Raw genomic sequence first — 17948 nt, 5'->3', positions numbered from 1 at the left:
GTGAGCCACAAGATAGACTGTGCAGGTATAAACTCTTCTGTCCACCAGGAAGCAGACGTGGCATGGATAGATGCTCGTGATAGCTACCCTCAGCACTGCATAATCTAGGATTGTACCTATGACTGTAGGTCGTCAGTACAACATACACTGTAGACCCAGCTGATCAGAGGTCATAGCCCTGTGAAGTCATTTATTTCACTTTGACATAGCTTAGCCTCTAGCACAGTCTTCAAAGAAAGGTATTGTAGGAGGGCATAGTGCTAAACTGATTCACTAGGGGGAGACTAGGAAGCCAAGTCATATTTTCTCTTATTTTAGCTCTGGTGTTGCATTGGGAGCACTATTTTTTTGCATGGTGGGGTTTTTTTTGTGCAGTTGAAGCTATGATTTTTCATCTGTTTTCAACTGCTGACTTTTAAGGAACTACTTGTCTGTTTGGCCTGATACTATAGCTACATTAAAAAATTAATATGTGTAAGTGATTATTTCTTAGATAAATTAACAAAATTTATCACTATTAAGGAATCTAAACCCATTTCTCTTTTCTACCAGCAGTAGCCATTTACCATTTCACAAAACCAGACTTCTTAAAAGGCCTGTGCAAACAATCTGAAATGAGTATTTGAAAGTCATGGTTGTAATACTGTGGGCAGAAGAGCAGACTTCACAGTCAAGGGAAAGCCTTGTGTGGCGTTCAGATTCATACACAAAATTGAGAGCTTCAAGCCCAAAGTCCTTTCCTGATCTTATCTCTTCCAAAGAGAATCCACTGAATGGTTGAGGAAAATGGTACTGCCCCCTGTAGACAGTGAGCCCTGGAAATCAAAGCTGACACCTTCATTTGCAAAGGGAAGGGAGAAGGAATGCAAGTGTCAAACCGTTCCTGACTGTACTGCCACATCCTCGGCAAAGTATTGCCTTTTCAGTGTTGAGCTCTTGAGGCCATGAAATGATTAGTCTATGGAGACTACTTTGCAATGGATCCGGTTACAGTTCTGTTGTTTGTTTTGGGCTGTGGTATGCAGGTAAACAGTTGTATGTATTTTTATTAACTCCAATTGGGTTTTCACAGATGGAGGAATGTTAAGTTTAAAGTGTTCCATGTGTTCTCTTTCTTGGTCGCTGTACCTATTTTGTATTGCAGTCGTCTTGGTACAGAGCAGAGAAACCTTGTGTTAAAACTCTCGTTACTCATTTTATTTCACTGTGCTGTGTTTCAGCCCATGGACCAGGCTTCTCTTAAAAATAGTGATGTTCTCATCCTGACGGGTCTTACACAAATCCCTACTGCTAACCCAGACGGCATGGTAGGAGAGTTCTGCAGCAACTTGGGTAGGTCATTGAAAGAAGTCTTTTGCCTATTTTATCATTTTATTTATTGCTTTGGGTGGGAAATAATTCTGAGATTCCTGGAATTGAATAAGTTGTCCAGCTATAGCTTCTGGCATAAAACTAGCTGTTTAGATTTTACGATGTGCTCCTGATGTCATTAATACAGTAAGTGCTTGGAGAGACACAAGTTGTACCTAAAATGTTTTGGAATGGAACAGGTATAATGAGTTTTAATCATCTGCTGCTCTTGGTTTGCTAAGTATGTCGCTTAGCTGCCAACAGACTACGTGTTGCCTAGGTTTTGGATATTGTTCCCAGCTGAAATATTACTATTTCCTTCCTGTATATCAGCCAGTGTAAAATCTTTACATGCTTTTTTTATGACTTTCAGTTTTGAAAACAAGCACATCTGCTTCCCTTCTTACACCTGATTTTTAAATATATCAAAAGCAAACAGCACAATCTCTGTTTAAAAAAATATATCAAGATGTATTTATAGACCCCAGAAATATAAAACCTAATCAGACGCTTTCACAGCTGGAAAAGCTGATAATTGCAAAGCTGTGATATCAGTGTGAATGGCAGCATTTTCCTGTCTGTTTGGAATATCACATCCAGTGCTGTTCTCTCCTTTTCTCCCCTTCCCCCACCTCAGTTCCTCTGTGCTCTCACCCTTCTGTCATCAAACCACTTTCTCATGTCTGTCCTGCTGTATATTACCTGTTCTTTTATCAGAGGTCTTCCTTTTATTTTAAACTAACTACTTTTTACAAATAAGCTTAAAAAGCTTGTGATAAGAGGATTACTACAAAGGTTATCAAAAGACATTAGGAGTCTAAATCAGGGAATCCTCACTGTAAGCAAGTGTTCTGGCCCCTGTTACACACCTGGGAGAAATTTGAGCTATAGTATTTAGGTGGCTTACCCAAGATTGCAGAATAAGGCTGAGAACAGAACAGAAGTGCAAACAATTCTTAGTCTTACTTTTTACATGTGAATGTACCCTTGGTGAAATAAAAAAACACAATACTTTGGTTTTTTTCCCATTCTAAAATGCTTGTGCGTGTTCACAAGTTCTGAATATCTGTGTACTGTCTCACAGTCACAGTATGAGACTGCCATGGTAGTGGAAAGCAAATGATACAAAGGATGTGGTAGATTTCTCCATCATCTAAATCAAAATCAGATATCCCTGTTTAGGACAAGTTTCGGTTCAAACAGGAGTCATGGGTCCTGTTGTCGGAGGTGCAAGGTAAAATTATGTGGGTTTTGTTTATATGAAAAAACAAGTTACAGGGTCAGGATGATTCATTGTAGTGTAAATACCTATTAATAGAGTGTGTTTTGGCATTTTATAAGAATTGTAATCTTGGATTATACCGAAGATCCTCTCTGCCAGCATCCTGACTCCAGCAGGAATCATGAGCAGATGTCTAGCGCAGAGTAGAGCAACAGGACAAGACTACATAATACTTTCCCCTTATAATCTCATAGCCTTTAAGTATTTTTATTTCAGGAATTTCCTGAATCAGACATGGCTTTTGTGTAGTTAGTAATGTTCAGTGGATTTCTGTTCCAGGAACTTGTTCAACCTCCCCTTGAAGCTGTGTTAGTTCTTAACACCTGTGATTTGCTTTCCTAGGTGATGCATGTGTTTGTATGTGTGTGTGTATTACTGTCTGTGTTTTCAATGTTTTTAAGCATTGTTAATTTTATTACCCTATGAGCTGTCGCAGATAAGCTTTGGTGACCTTGTTGTGCTAGATCCAGATGTGCTGCTCTTCTCTGTCCCTTCTGGACCTTTATGGGGGTTACTGCCCCCTGACAGATGGTAGCATGGTCACATCCTATCATCTTACCTTAAGCCACCAAGGAAGCAAGTCTGAGCTGAAATGTTAGACTTTGTACTGGAGAGACCGAGGACTGGTACATGTTGCCCCGCTGCCAACTCTGCTGCAAATGTGCTCTAGCAAGCACCTTGGTGGTCACTCGTGTCTTGAACTGCAACAGCTGTATGCTGAATAAACAAGAGTGAGACTGTTGTTAATGAAAATGCTTTTAAAAATTAAACAAAGTCTTAGAGATGTAGCTTAGGCCAAAGCAAAATCCAAAAGATGAATGCATGTAAGTAAATGTGTTACATATGTAGGTACAGGTGGGTGTTCACCTGCACAAGTTGTTCTGGTTTACAGAAACATTCTGAACTATTTTGAGGGTTTTGCGGAAGGTCTTCAAGCCAGCTTCTATCTTGAATGAGACAAACTCAGAGAAATTAGAAAACTAGTAAAGACCAAAGGAAGATATATGCTTAAAATGATGCCATTGTAAGAATCTGGAATTTGAGTGATATTTAGCAAAAAAACACAGCGACCTGAAGAAATTAAGTAACGCCATGAATAATGTAGTGGTAGGGCTGTCTTTTACATAACACCAGCAGTGTTTACACATCTACCCCAACATCAGGAGAAGAAAATAGTGGATCAGTTTTCTTTCAAATGTATAAAGAAGTCCAAAATGCAGTTGGTTACTGGGAAAAGCTATAGAGTAGGCAATCTGAGCACAGTAGTTTTCATATATTTTCCCCATTTCCGAAATGTTCAGGGGACTTCAGAAGAAGCTCAGAATACACTAGGTAAAAACTCTAAAGCAGGCACTGGAAAGTTACCAAAAATGTGTATCATGAGGTAACAGCACGTTTGTGAGTAAGTGTTGCAAAGCACAGAAATGGAAGTGTGAAAATTTCACCTTGATCTCTGTTTTCATCCCTGCATGTAGAGTTGTAGATGCTGATTTCCATTATTACCAAGTCACATGCATGATTTCCTCTCCGCATTGTGTGTGCAGCACTGAAACCATGCTTTGTCACATCTCCAAGTTCTTCTCAGTTTAGCTCAAACCCCTTTTTTCTGTGCTCAGCACTGCAGCACCAGCACTCTGCAGCTCGAGAAAAGCAATTGTATTTTTACATTGCCTTGGGCATCATCAGCAAAATTGCCAGACTGTCTGTAGGGACAGTTTGTGATATTTTGTGTGCGTGTGCGGTCGTGCCTCTGTGTGTGTGTGCATGTGTTTATATAAAGCAGAAAAGAGCACAGTTTGCTTTTTAGGTGCCAACTTGACCTTGTGGTGGCAGCTGTTCGAAAAGCAAGTATCTCATTGTGAGTTGTAAATTGAACAACTTGTTACGGAGCTACTGAAGGAGACTAAATTTGAAATGCCAAGATTATTATGCAACTTTTATCAAGAGAGTGCATCCATCAGTCACAGAGATAAATTGGGCTTTAAACAGCTTTCGAATATACGTGTCCTCTTACTGACAACTGTAGAAAGTTGCCGTAGTGGCGCATAGAGCCAGATTGGACCTGCTGCTTGCATGGGAAGCAATATGCTTGTAAAGGTTTTCATCCCTGTTTTGGAGAAGCTCAGAGGTAATTCTTATCCCTTTATGGAACCACTTAACAGCACCCTCAAGAAGTAGGGCCCAGCTGTGCTGACCCCAGCACTTAGAAATAAACTTGCACGGTGAAACTGAGTAGTGTATTCTAAACCAAAAAGCTGTCACACAGAGCGTTGTCAGAGGTGGTGGCTTTCCTGTCCCGGTGACTAGGAGTATTCACCAGGCCAGTTACAAAGGTGCATCCCCGTACTGCCAGAAATGTGAGATTCAAGGGGCCAGCAGCCCTGGGTTGGTGGCCTAGTGGGTAGGGCAGCTGGCTGGAAGAGTGCTCTGTTCCGTAGATTGTGATTTTATATTAATTATTGGTAACCAGCTCTGTGGTTTTCATAGGAACAGAAACTCAAGTTGGTGTCTTCTCCAAGACCTTACCCTCTGTTATTTTCTCTGTGGCCCCAGGAATCTTGAACTTCTGGTTGTTTTCAACAGAAGAGGCTTGAGGTTCCCATAGCAAGCCAATGGCTGCAGGGAAGGGAGAGCTGTGAATTCAAACTCTGAGGCTTAGGAATGAAACACATTTTTCATGGCCCGGACAAATTCTTTAACCAGCCCATCTTTAGATGAAAGCTCTTCCTCCTGCCTCCTCGGAGGGAGGAGGGAGCCATTCGTCTTAACCAGGTGAAGCTAGTTGGTGCCGGAGTGAAAGAAAAAGGAACCTGTTTCATGGAGACACACACCTTGGTGTTTCAGCCAGTATCTTTGTTCAGAGCAGAGACAGAGCTGCAGACATAGCCCTTTCTGTAGCATTTTCCACTTAATCACTAATGCTCCCTGTCTCTGGCCCATGCAGCATTCTTGCTGCTGTGATTATAGGTACTTATCTTTCCTCTTTGCAGAGTTTTTGGGTGCATAATGAAGCAATGGCAAATTCTGATCCTGGAGCCAGAGGCTTAACTTTCAGCCCCCAGATGGCTTTGAAAATATCGTTCGTAATCTCCTCATTCCTCTCTTCACATCCTGTTTACAGATGGGATAGTTTAGACTTACCCATGTAAGAGGGATAATATACCACATTGCTGGGATGTTTTCTAATATCTCACATTCTAGAAAAATGTAAAGTATTGCTATTCATATTCACAAGTATTTTGATGGTATAGTTTTGTATGTGACCCAGAGAAAACCTAGGCAATAAACCCACTACGCTGCATTTAATAACTCTGATACAGAAGGTGTCTTTGACCACCAGTTGTTACTGACAGCAGTGTGTAATAGGCACTGACGGCTAAAAGGAGTTAAGCACCCAAATGCATGTGAAAAATCCTACTACGGAGTCTGTGCATTTCCCTAACTCCATAAAACCTTTAAATATTCAGCCATAAAAATCTCCCTTGAGCATGTAGGTGGGGCAAAAAGACCCTTAATGTGCTAAATCCATACCCTATCAAAGCTTGTCAATAAATTGAAGTCAAGGAATCGATTATGGCAGGGCGTAATATATGTGTTTTCAGGCTCTTCCACAGCTTTTTGTGTAATGCCTTGATGCATAATGTTACTGCTGCTGCACTGCAATTAACATCAGTAGATGGTTTTACTCCATGACCACAGATTAAATCCTAGTGAGGCAGCAATTGCTCAGTGAGCTGGACAAAATATTTCCATTTTCCCATAAGGTACAGCATTTTTGTAATTCGTTCTGCCAAAAGAACAAAGTATATGCTCTGTACTTGCTTTTGCTGTTGTACTCAAATCTGTTTCAATTACAGAGTAAACCTATTTTTTCTTTTCTTCATTTTTCTCTAGTCCCATGCTGTCTACAATTCACAGAGATTTTAAATTGTTCTTGTTATATTGAAAGGACAGAAATATTTAGAGCTTTTAAAAAGGAGAAACACTCCACCACACACTTCTACCTTTGAGGGCTGTTTGAAACAACCACATCTTCAGCCTTTCATTTAGAGCACTGAAAACTGAGTACAGAACAGTTTACCATGTGTAGTGCTTTCAGCTAAGCCCTGTGAACTGTTGTCCTTCCCCCCTGGTGGACAGCTAATAGATGGAGCAGGGTTTATTTTGATGGTAAGGTGTTTTGTGTCACTCATTTATCCTCATGTGCCAGTGCAAGACCGCCCTCTCGTGTCAAGAGTTTTGCATGTGCTCAGTCTGTTACGTGGCCCCCCCAGCTAATGGAGTATAATCGTTCGCTCCACTAAGCCTGGAGGAGGCAGTATATAGATGTATTTAATGATCAGAAGTGTTCCTCCCAATTCGTATGCATAATGTGTTCTGCTTATTCATGCAAGAGCTTCTTTCTATACCTTATGTAATATTTGGATTAAAGGAATTATATTAAAAACTTTAAATATGAACCCTGCTAGTTGATTTTTACTTTCTCGCTCCTTTAGCTATGACTGTCCGGAATGGAGGAAATGTGCTGGTTCCCTGTTACCCCTCTGGAGTAATATACGATCTGCTGGAGTGCCTGTATCAGTATATTGACTCTGCCGGACTCTCCAATGTCCCTTTTTATTTCATCTCACCTGTTGCCAACAGCTCCCTTGAGTTCTCCCAGATCTTTGCTGAATGGTAGGTGTTAAAGGGCTGCTTCATCACCCTCAATTCACGCACTCAGCTATGGTAAATAGATATATGCAGGTTATCTCTATTTGACATATTCTAATATATACTTGATTTGAATTGTGAACACGTTTCTTGAGTCACAAGGGTGTGCGTGCGTGTGTAAGTAGATGTTCTATAATTAGGGAAGCGTAATTTCCTATAGAATGTACAAACTCAATCTGTGCTTTTTGGTACTTGCACTGATGATTAAATTATGCACCTGACTTGAGTGAATTTTAGCTGTGCCTGTTCGCACGTCTTATCCAGTGCCCCCAAAACTATACGATGGTCTCCCTGTATAAGCAAAATAGATTTTTCAGGCTTAATTTTGCTGAGCCAGCAATGTATTTTCATGGCCAAAAAAAACCAAGCCAACAGTATCCTAGGCTGCATTAGGCAGAGCACTGCCAGCAGGTCAGGGAAGGAGATCCTTCACTGCTCAGCACTGGTGAGGCTACATGGAGAGTGCTGTATCTGGTTCTGGGCTCCCCAGTACAAGAAGGATATGAGCTTACTGGAGCAAGGCCAGCACAGGGCCACAAAGATGAGGAGAGGCTGAGAGAGCTGGGACTCTTCAGCCTGGAGAACAGAAGGCTCGGGGGGGATCTTATCAATGTATAGAAATACCTGATGGGAAGAAGTGAGGATGAGGGAGCCAGACTCTTCTCAGTAGGACCCACTGACAGAACAAGAGGCACAAATTAAAACACATGAAATTCCATCTGAACAAAAGAAACACACTTTTTTACTGTGAGGGTGGTCAAACACCGGAACAGGTTGTGCAGAGAGGTTGTGGAGTCTCTATGTATGGAGACACCAAACCCCAATTGGACGCAGTCCTGAATGACCTGCTCTAGCTGATGATGCTTGAGCAGGGGCTTGGACTAAATGATCGCAAGAGGTCCCTTCCAGCCTCAACCATTCTGTGATTCTGAGCCATGCAAAGGAGAACCCAAACACTTGTAACTGTTCCTAAATTCTTACAAATGGAGACGTGCTCTAGGTTATTAGAGTAAGTTAACTTTTTCCTTCCTTTCTTCTGCTCCAGATTTTTTAAGTCTGCAGTTCAGGAATGAAGAGAGAGGTCCTGGAAATCTTAAGTGAATTGATCCCTTAGGAGAATTGTAAAGAGGATTGAAATCTGGTGAATTTTAATCATGTTACTCTACGCAACAGTAGGAAAATCAAGCCTAGGTATTCTGGCCAAACTTCAGTGTACTCACCAGGATGTTTTGGCTCACATAGTTTATAGTTAAAAAATTGTTTGGTTTGTACTTACATGGTGATTCCATTTCAGTAGCAGTGGAGGTGGTAGCTGCATAGTTCATTCTTGTTACAATAATACTGCCAGGGATGTTACTTGTGCCAGTTGGGTTGTTGTCTGCTGTGTCTAGCCAGGATTCAGACACCCAAGTGTTTTTTTGAGTTCCACTTGCTGTAGTGGCTTATATTCAAAAGTCAAAACTAACATTAACTAATCTCCAAACACTTCTGTGTAAGGTGAATATTTCACTTATGTGAAAATGGAGGCAGAGGTTGAACATCTGTAAAATAGAGGTTTGGGGTCAGAACTGGGGTAGAAATTCACGGATTCCAGCCTTCCTATTCTACTGTTTAGTCAGCTGAAAGAAATGTCCTGCTCTTAAGTATCTCTTACATTTTATCAAATTTAGTTTGACCCAGGCTTATTGCTTTTTAATAAAGTGAAGAAAATACGAGATGGGTAGTGTTTCCCAGAAAAAGCCACCAGGACAGTGTCACTACAGATAATTGTAACATCACACAGACCTCTGACAAATATCTTTTTTTAACTTCTGTAATAGGATGAATCAGGAGTCTGGCTAGAGCTAATCAACAACTTTCAATATTTATGTTTTAAAAATAAATGATTGATGTAAAACAGCAGGTAACAGTGAGCATTATGCCATGGTCAGGGGCTGTTTACCGACATTGTAGCTGCAATAATAAAATGCATAAGGGAATTAGATTATAATGAACAAAAGGACCAAGTCACTGCTAAGAAGTGGGATGAGGCAAGTGGAATTTTTCTGCTGACAAGTGATTTGGCTTTGCAAAAACTGCTGAGGTCTGGACTATGAATTGATGTGGATGTTGAGTTACAAATTTGTCTTCAGCAGCAAAGGAGTTCTGTTACATACTGTCTACAAAATTACTTTCAGCTGTCTTGCATCTTCTCTACATGATCTCGCTATGACTGAGTTGTCCTGTCCTGTAGGTGTTGGTCCTCCGAACAGAAAGGCTGGAGGCAACAAAACAAATTGGCGATTTTGCACCTGATGCCACAGATAGGAAGTGGCTTTCTCCAGAAAAAGTTTAACAGTAGATGGCAGCAGATAACTGCAGGATGTTCTGCACCTCTCTAACCCAGCTGATTTTCCTTTTCTTTTAAAGGTTGTGTCATAACAAACAAACAAAGGTATATCTTCCAGAACCTCCTTTTCCCCATGCTGAGGTAAGGAAACCATGGTCTTACTGTTTGCTAAGATCACAGAGTGATAGGGTTTCTGGAACAGTCCTGTGTGGCTGTTGTTTTTATGATGAATGCTTCTGCAGCTTTTTAATAGTTCTGTGTCATTATTCATACAAGTTTGGGGTTGGTTGTTTTTTTTTCCCTTTGCTTTCTGTGATTAATTTGGGAGTGTGGGGGAGGAATGAATGATGGTGTTCCCTCAACTCAAAAATTATCATGATGTTTATTTCAGTGTATAACTTACATATGCTCGCCTGTTTTACTTCTTCCCCCGCAGAAGGCTATCTGGCATACACATGGTTGAATGTTTGCTCTTATCAGACTGCAACCACGAATATTCCCTTTGTCCAAGCAGTTTATTTCAAAGTCTGTAAAACTAAGACTTATCAGACTTATCAGAGACAGCTTAGTCATCCCAGCTCCTACCTCCCTAGCTGAAATAGGCACCATGTTGTCTGCTGCAGGAGAAATGGTATCTTGAAAGAGAGGTTTGATATAAAAAAGTTAAAGCTGCAGCACTGAGTGCCGTCACTGGCAATTTTAAATGAAATTACTTGAGCTAGCATCTTAGTGAAGCAAAGAGGAATCAGATTCCTATCTTTGGGGGGAATCTCCCTGCAACATATGTTGAGGGGATATTCCCTGCAACAAAATAATTTGAGGGGAAGTTTTAGCCAACCAAACATTAAATAAATGTGGCATAACTCATGCCTTCAGAGTTATCTCACATATCAAGAAAGGAAATCTTACTTTCTCCACTGGGAACAGGTAGATTTCCCACTGAAGTAAATGAGAGTCAGGCTGGGAAAGGAAGAAATGGGACTGAGAAATAATTTTGGCTAAATCCTACTCCTGCGAGACAGTGAGCCCTTTGGGGCATGCAGTCTCAGAAAACTGACTCTTTTAGTTCCTGTGGTCAAAACTGTTTGATGAGATTTGCAAAGTGGCCATTAAGAGTCCAGGGATTAAAAGCTTTTTCAGGCATTGTTGTTTTTTGGGTTTTTTTTTTCCCCTCTGAGATATCTCATCCAGGGACTTGTTCTGGAAATTGCTATTGCCCATCATATATGTCATCTGTAGGTGTTTCAAAGGCATTTTTGGAAGTAGGATCTGACAAGAAGCCCTCACTCTCTCCAGATGCTTGGAATGCATTTCAGGCAGGATGCACAGTGAATTACGTACAATCTGTTACCAAGAATAATGCAGACTGCAGGGCAAGTCACCTATTCACCACTGGTTTTGTAACCAAAAAATTCATTCACCCCGATAAATCAATTCCAAAGCCTGATCTCTGCATACAAGACTGTAGCCATGCTGCTGGCTATGCTTTCTGATTTCCCATGCCCCTCTGCTTTCTGGGGTGTCCTTGTTGATCCACTGTGTCACTGGTTTCACTGACAGCCTATATTCTACCAAAGACATTGCTTCAAAATTTTAGTTCACAATATGCACTGGAACTGGCAGGTTTAAGTGAAAGTGCTTCCAAAAAAGAGAAGCCAAACATGCAGCTGTCGAAGACTGGATTAATTAATCCATTTTATATGATGGGTATTTGTGTTTATAGACTGATAACTGTCTCCTCTAATTTTTAGGATATTTTATATTCTCCAGAGGCCTGTTGATAATGAGATTTTGTCAAATTATTGTTTAGCTGTTGAGACATTCCTCTGTGCTTCATGTGTAGATCAAGGTAATTATCTAGGAAAGAACTCACAGCAGTAGATAACAGATCAGTTTCCTTGTGACAAAATGCAGTGCACAGAGGGAGTAATGTGCTTGTTACAGGTACAGGCTTTGGTTGACGAGGCCAAATCATACAGGTTATGACCCACAAAGCTAGGGACATTTTATCATGAGATGCACAAACAGCTTTATCTAGATCCATGGATATCATTGATAGGAAGCCATTCTTAAGCTTCTTGCATTTTTGCCTAAGGATTGCCTTAAATGTGCTAAATGACACGATATACTCGGTATGCACATCCTTGTGGCTCCCAAACTATGAAATGGCTGTAGCCTTTAGGCATTTCAGACTGAGCTGCCATCTGAAGTAAGTACTGTACATTTCACAGTAAGTCGTCTAACACAGCTTAGATTGTGTGTTTGGGTGTTCAATTAGAGCTGCTGTATAAACACTGGAAAGTGGAGTAAACGCTGGGAAGCAGAGCAACCTGCACTACCCCCACCTGGTGATGGACTAAACGGGTCTCTTCATTGTTGATTCCTGGTACATACTGGCTGTTCTGCAAAACCAGTTTGTATGGTGGGAGGCAGCAGCCCTAGGCATACAGCAACACTCTTTCAAAAGCCTGGCTTAATAGCAAAACCAAGACAAATTAATACCTAGGTAAAGAAAGACTGAGGCTGCTATTTCATTTGGTGCTTTTCCTACGGTCGTAAATCACTGAAGTTTAGACGTGCTTGAAAATACCTGATCAGATTGCTCCTTTCCGTTCTGTAAGATTCATTATTTGGTTTAGTTTGGTGTTAAACGATCAAAGCATATTGAGATTTATATAGATGACTGACATGTAAGACACCCATGCTCACCAACACAGCACCAAGATGTTCATTTCGGGTACGCAGTGCTCAGCACGTGCCTTTGATTCCTTATTGCTGTCCTGTGAGGGACAGCTACTGTCATCCTTTTGCTCATGTAATCTCACTGCCTTGGGCTGCATTCCAGTTTTAGTGGTACCTACAGCTGGTTATGGTTTAATGCTATCATAATGCTTACTTTTTCTAAGGCATGAGAGAGGAGCTGGGTTTCTTTTTCTTCTATGATATACAGAGTTGGAACAAACAGTGTGAACAGAAGAGGGGTAAAATCTTGCAGCTGACACTGTATATGTAACTCATATAATGTGAAACATCTATATAAACTCTTTTCAGTACAATCTTTAACAAACGTATTATTTATTCCCTGGCAGAAACCCTGTTATGCCTGTGCAAAGAGTATCCACAGTAGGCTTAGCTACTATGATGCTTTGGTGTAATTTTACCAAGCAAAATGGTCTTAATACAGACCTGGCCTGAATAACCTGTCTATGGCCGTACCATCAGTCTAGGAGGGAGCAAGGACTTGGACTCAAGGCTTCCAGTTACTAAGTTAGAGCCTTAATCAGCAGCCAGCCTTTTTGTCTTAGGTAAACACTCTTTTTAAATCTGTGACTCCACAACCTCACAATCAGGAGCTCTGCTTACTAGCACTTAAGGGAATTTTTAATGAGCATCAGAAACAGACATTGAATGATCATTTCTATTGGATAGGTTGTTAGTGGAGAATTGCCTTATTTTTTTCAAAGTAATGGTAGGCTTGTGCAATGTAACCTGTACGGAAATAGCCCATCATGAAAAGATGTGCTTAGCTGCTCAATTGTTGGAAGAAAATAGGGAATTACTCAGACATGCCTCTTAGTTATTAGCAAGCATTAATAACATGCCTGGCATGATACATCAGAAAGGGACAGGCCAGGAAATAAGCTCCTAATTATCTACGGAACAAGTCGAGCCCAGCATACTGTCTGGTCCTGAAATTCGATGTTCCTGTGAGTTGTATAAACAGCAAGATTTAAAAACAAACAAGGCAAAAAAATCCCCCAAATTGTTGATGTAGTGTCTTGTAGCAATGAGTTTCAGTGGTGCCTGGTGCATAGTATAAAAGAGCGTTTACTTCCTTTAATCAGTTATGATTGTATTTTCCATTTCACTTAACTATCCCTTTATTATTGTTACAAGAGGATAAGTAAAAGTATCTTCATCTTCTCTACAATTATTATTTTTATTTTGTCTTACTCTTTTCTCTATACTAAGTTGTTTGAAGCTTTTTCATTCTCTTTGCATGGAAATTTTCCATGTGTTTGATTTATGTCACCTGTTTTGAACTCATTCCTTGTTCTGCTGTGCTGAATAAAACCAGACGCACTGTTCAACTCTGCAGAGAACCCAAAACACTTCTACTCCCTCCTTGTTAGTTCCGCTTTAATGTAGTAGTAGGTGTTCATGATATTTCCTCCCTCACAATCACTGCGTACAATTTTTCTGGGGTGGCAGTTTGTTTCCTAACATCCACTCCAAGTGAACAGGGAATATACTTTCCCTCTGTTATGAGCAAGGAATGTGGGCTAAAGTGCTTCAGGCTTGTAGGGATGGATTTGGACATCAATTCCTACTAAAGTTAATATGAATGGAGTGTCCAGATTCTTGCACAAGCTTTTGAAGTCTCCAGTGCACAAGCTAAAAGAACTTCTTTTTAGAGGCATTTCTCTGTGATCGCTGGGGTAAGAGTTGCTGTGACCCTGTTGAAGGGAGTTAGGATCTGGAGCCGGACTGCTCTACATTCCAGCCAGTGATTTCTCAGGAGGAAAACTGGGGAACTGGAGTGGAGAAATGGTCAGTTAGGGAAGGGAGGGGTCGCTCTGTGGATGCATCTCCCCTAAGGTTAAACAAAAGTGGCAATTCAGTTTTTTACCAGCCGTTGTTGTGATGGGGAAGAGAGGAGAAGGAGCTCAAACTGAAGTAACATTGGAAGCTTCTGCAAAGTTAAAAACTGGAGTTTCCAAATGCTTGTGAATACAGCAGGCTGGCCGAGGGAGGTGATGGCTTTCACTTCCAAGACACTGTATCAATTATATTCTAGGATCAACTGTCTAAATAGGCTTAGATTTAAGCTCCACAATACCTAGCTGAAATGCTGTGTAGCATAAATCAGTAATTTGTTTTATTTAGAAATGTTAATTCTGGTATCCCAGAACCAACTTGTGGTGTTTTACCAAATTCCTTGAGCGCATGGGAATGTCCCATCCTAACACAACCACAGCTGAGGAATTAGCCATCTCCCCAACCATTTTAACAGGAACCATGGATTGCACACTCTGCACCATCCCTTTTGTGGAGGTAGAGACTTTATAAATGAATAGTTGAATTGTTCTAGCAAGGCAAAATGAGAAGCTTTCAGTTCTTTTCCTTTCTGCTCAATCTTTACATAGATGGTTTCAGGCAATAAGATAAGTGAATCCAGACCTATCTAAATGTCTGTAACAGAAAAATTTGAGAGGTAATTTATATTGATCAGTATTTGCTAGTGGAGGAAGAATTTGGATTTACTGTCCTCTTATTAAGGATTCTGTTAGCAACATCTAAGAGAAATGGCTATGAAAAGCCTCTTTTTCTGACTCAAAAAATAGCCAGGATGGGAGTAATATTGATTCTGTGCCCTTAAATACTAGCATTTGTCTTCTTTGTCTTTGATTCCCTCCTCCATATACCAGTTCCTGCGTAACACATTCAAAGCAATAAATACCTGGAACCAGGTGATTGTATAGTATTATGTTTTGTCATATAGTATTATATAGAATTAGGCCCCTGTTAGTGTTGGTCTTACGAAGGGGACGAGGGAGGTGAAGTAATAAACACATCACTCATTCACTGATAAGAACCACATCTGTTAAAAATTCTGGGTACAGAACACAGACACACAAACACACACAGAGTAAATAGCAGTGTATTTTGGCTTACTTCAGTAAAGGGTACACAAAGGCTCTGGAGATTTATCCTGTTTATAGCAGCAGTTGCTGACCCTGTAAATCAAGTCTACCACTTTGAAGGGAAGCATAACCATTTGGGATTTAAAAAAACCACAGCTCTCCTCAGTCTTAGTTCAGTACTTTACCATCCTCTCTCTCAAGCTTTCAGTCAATAATGGTTGTTTCTGTAGAAGGATGCTCTGAGTGTTGTTTCTGGTTTTCAGAAACCAGTCCTGTTTGAAAAATATTGGTTGGCTAAATGCCAGTCATTGGTTTTGGCCCAAGCTTGGTACAGGTTGGAGATCTGAACATGACACAGTAATGACTGTTGTGCTTATACAACCCATCTCATCTGTAGATCTATAAAAGACCTGTATAAATCATTACAAATTTAGTCCCCTTAATGATTTGTGAAACTTTGTTGGACCTGTTTTGCAAGTTCAGTTCCATATATTTTTGATTCGGTAATTAGAAAAGACTTTGCTCTAGACACTAAAATCTACCAGCTGCTTTATCACTGGAGTGAATAGAATGTCTCTAAGCTTGTTTTTGTAGCCTTTCACCCCTATGTCCAGCTGTGAGAATTGGAGATTGTGAGCTAAGGTACGGAGCTTCAGTAGACTTATCAGAAAAGATCTTCTAAGATGAAAAGATTAAAAAAAATCACAGCACCTCAAGACATGGTGTTGAGGATTCAATATATGTCCCTTTTCCCTCCTGAGTTAGAACCTCAGTTAGAAGCAGTGTACCCCAGTGTTATGCTAGATGTTTTGTTGCTGGAAATAAAAAAGAAATAATGAAAAAGAATAACACAGACAAAACCCAAGGTCCTGAAAACTGGATTAGAGATCCTGTGTCCCTTTACAAAGTAATAGGAAGGCATTTGAAGCTTCCATAATGTTTTGAAGAGAATACAGCTTTTGTGTTTATCAACAATGAACATTTGTATAGGTATAGCAGTGAAATAGGCTGTTGAGAATGCTTTTGCACAGAGAGTGCTGCTGTCACATCTTAGCAAAGATTTGAATGCTACTGTATACAAATATATATAATCCTAAGGAACCTGTGAAACAGGATGCTGGAAGAACAGTTTGTGATTTCGGAAGTGTGTCACATAAATGCTAGCTGTAGATATGTCTTTCACTTCACTATCTGCTGGTCCCTGACAAAGTTTTGCGCTGGAATGTCACATATCGCATTTAATATTTGAAGTAGAAATTGTCCCCTTCTTCCTGTTTACGCAATTGAAACTGCTTTTGCAACTTCAGTTTTGAGGCTTTTGGCTTCCCTCAAAAAAAACCCAAACAGGGAAAAGCTTCATGGGACCATTTCCTAGCCAGTCTTTTAAATGTCAGTATTTTATGGGATCAAATTTGTTTTGCCCATTGTCTGCTAAACTGCAGTTTTTATTACTGAAGCTAAGTTTAGATTCTAAATATTGCACTCCAGATGTGTTAATCAGAAATCTTTACCAGTCTTAATTGCAGAAATGTTTTCAAGATTCAGTGCATATTAACTGCCAGAGCCATTATTGGATGGGGTTTTTTTTTCAGATTTCCCTCTTGAAGATTAAATAGGAATTTGATATTACTAGTAAGCTGCAGAAAGTGTAGTCCCCTAGCTACTTCCTCCATGATCCAAGGATCCCCATGGAAATAACAGGCTGTGTCCACCTACAGTTTCCATCTTAGGTCAAACCCCAGAAAGAATGATACCAATCCCATTCTATTCCAGCCTTCTAGCTATTGCACAGCAGTTATAAACAGGATGTGTGGGAAGTCAAATGCAAAATGGCAGCAAAATATTTGTGGTTAGGAACTTGAGGGAGACCAAACTCAAGGAAGCAAGGGAGAAAGATATGAATATTGGCACCTATGTACAGCCAACTTTCTGTTATTGAAAGGGTATTGAGGGTAAGTTTGCACATTGCCTGTTCTAGCACCAAAGCATATCTTTAGGCAGTGACAGCTAGAAGTTGAGTAGGGTTGATACTTTTGTTCAGTGATGCTAATTCAATTAAGAACCTAATTGTGTAATAACCTTAAGTTCTGAAGTGCTTTGTTGTGCGTAAGTTGCTAGGAGGCTTACAGAAGCATCACAATTCTCAGCTTTCTGTTCCTTTCCGTGTAGGCACACTACCTTGAGTTAGATCTCCCATGGTAAAAAGTAACAAATAGAAGAGAATCTGAAAAGATGAATTACAGCTTTGAGAGACCAGAAGAGTTGCTTATTGTAATGTTCTTTCTTGGTTCCTCTTTTGAAAATCAAATATGTTACAATGAAGAGGAACATCCTGAGTGGCAGAGTTTTCTGCTAGAAAAGCATCACGCACACATCGTGTTATGACATGTAGTGAAGAGCATGCTGTTTGCTAATTAGTCGTATCGTCTGGGGTTTCACGGCACAACAGCTGCAGAAACATGTTGCTGAACCTTGCATATGGGAATTCTGTATTTTGAGCAACCTTGCAATGCCTGGCAGGAGACAGCAAAGTATGGAGAGATCTTTGAACAGTCCCACCTCCTTTAAAAACTGGCTGACAAAGGAAGTACTGTTCCCCTCTTTCACACTCTTTTATTTCCATGTGTCC

At 40.3% G+C, this 17948-nt stretch overlaps 1 protein-coding gene across 2 annotated transcripts in view; it reads left to right on the top strand.

Annotated features, from left to right (window-relative positions):
* The window catches only part of INTS9 (integrator complex subunit 9), a 70892-nt gene that overhangs the window by 27406 nt on the left and 25538 nt on the right, over positions 1–17948 (top strand). For both annotated transcript variants that reach the window (XM_069805514.1, XM_069805515.1), the window contains exons 9-11: positions 1221–1332; positions 7129–7309; positions 9755–9815. In XM_069805514.1, the coding sequence (XP_069661615.1) occupies positions 1221–1332; positions 7129–7309; positions 9755–9815 (354 nt within the window). The remainder of the gene's footprint in view (positions 1–1220; positions 1333–7128; positions 7310–9754; positions 9816–17948) is intronic.

This window comes from Haliaeetus albicilla, chromosome 18 (assembly GCF_947461875.1).
Source record: "Haliaeetus albicilla chromosome 18, bHalAlb1.1, whole genome shotgun sequence".
Lineage (NCBI taxonomy): Eukaryota > Metazoa > Chordata > Aves > Accipitriformes > Accipitridae > Haliaeetus > Haliaeetus albicilla.
Note: the sequence above shows the minus strand (reverse complement) of the source record. Positions and strands in the feature narration are given on the sequence as shown.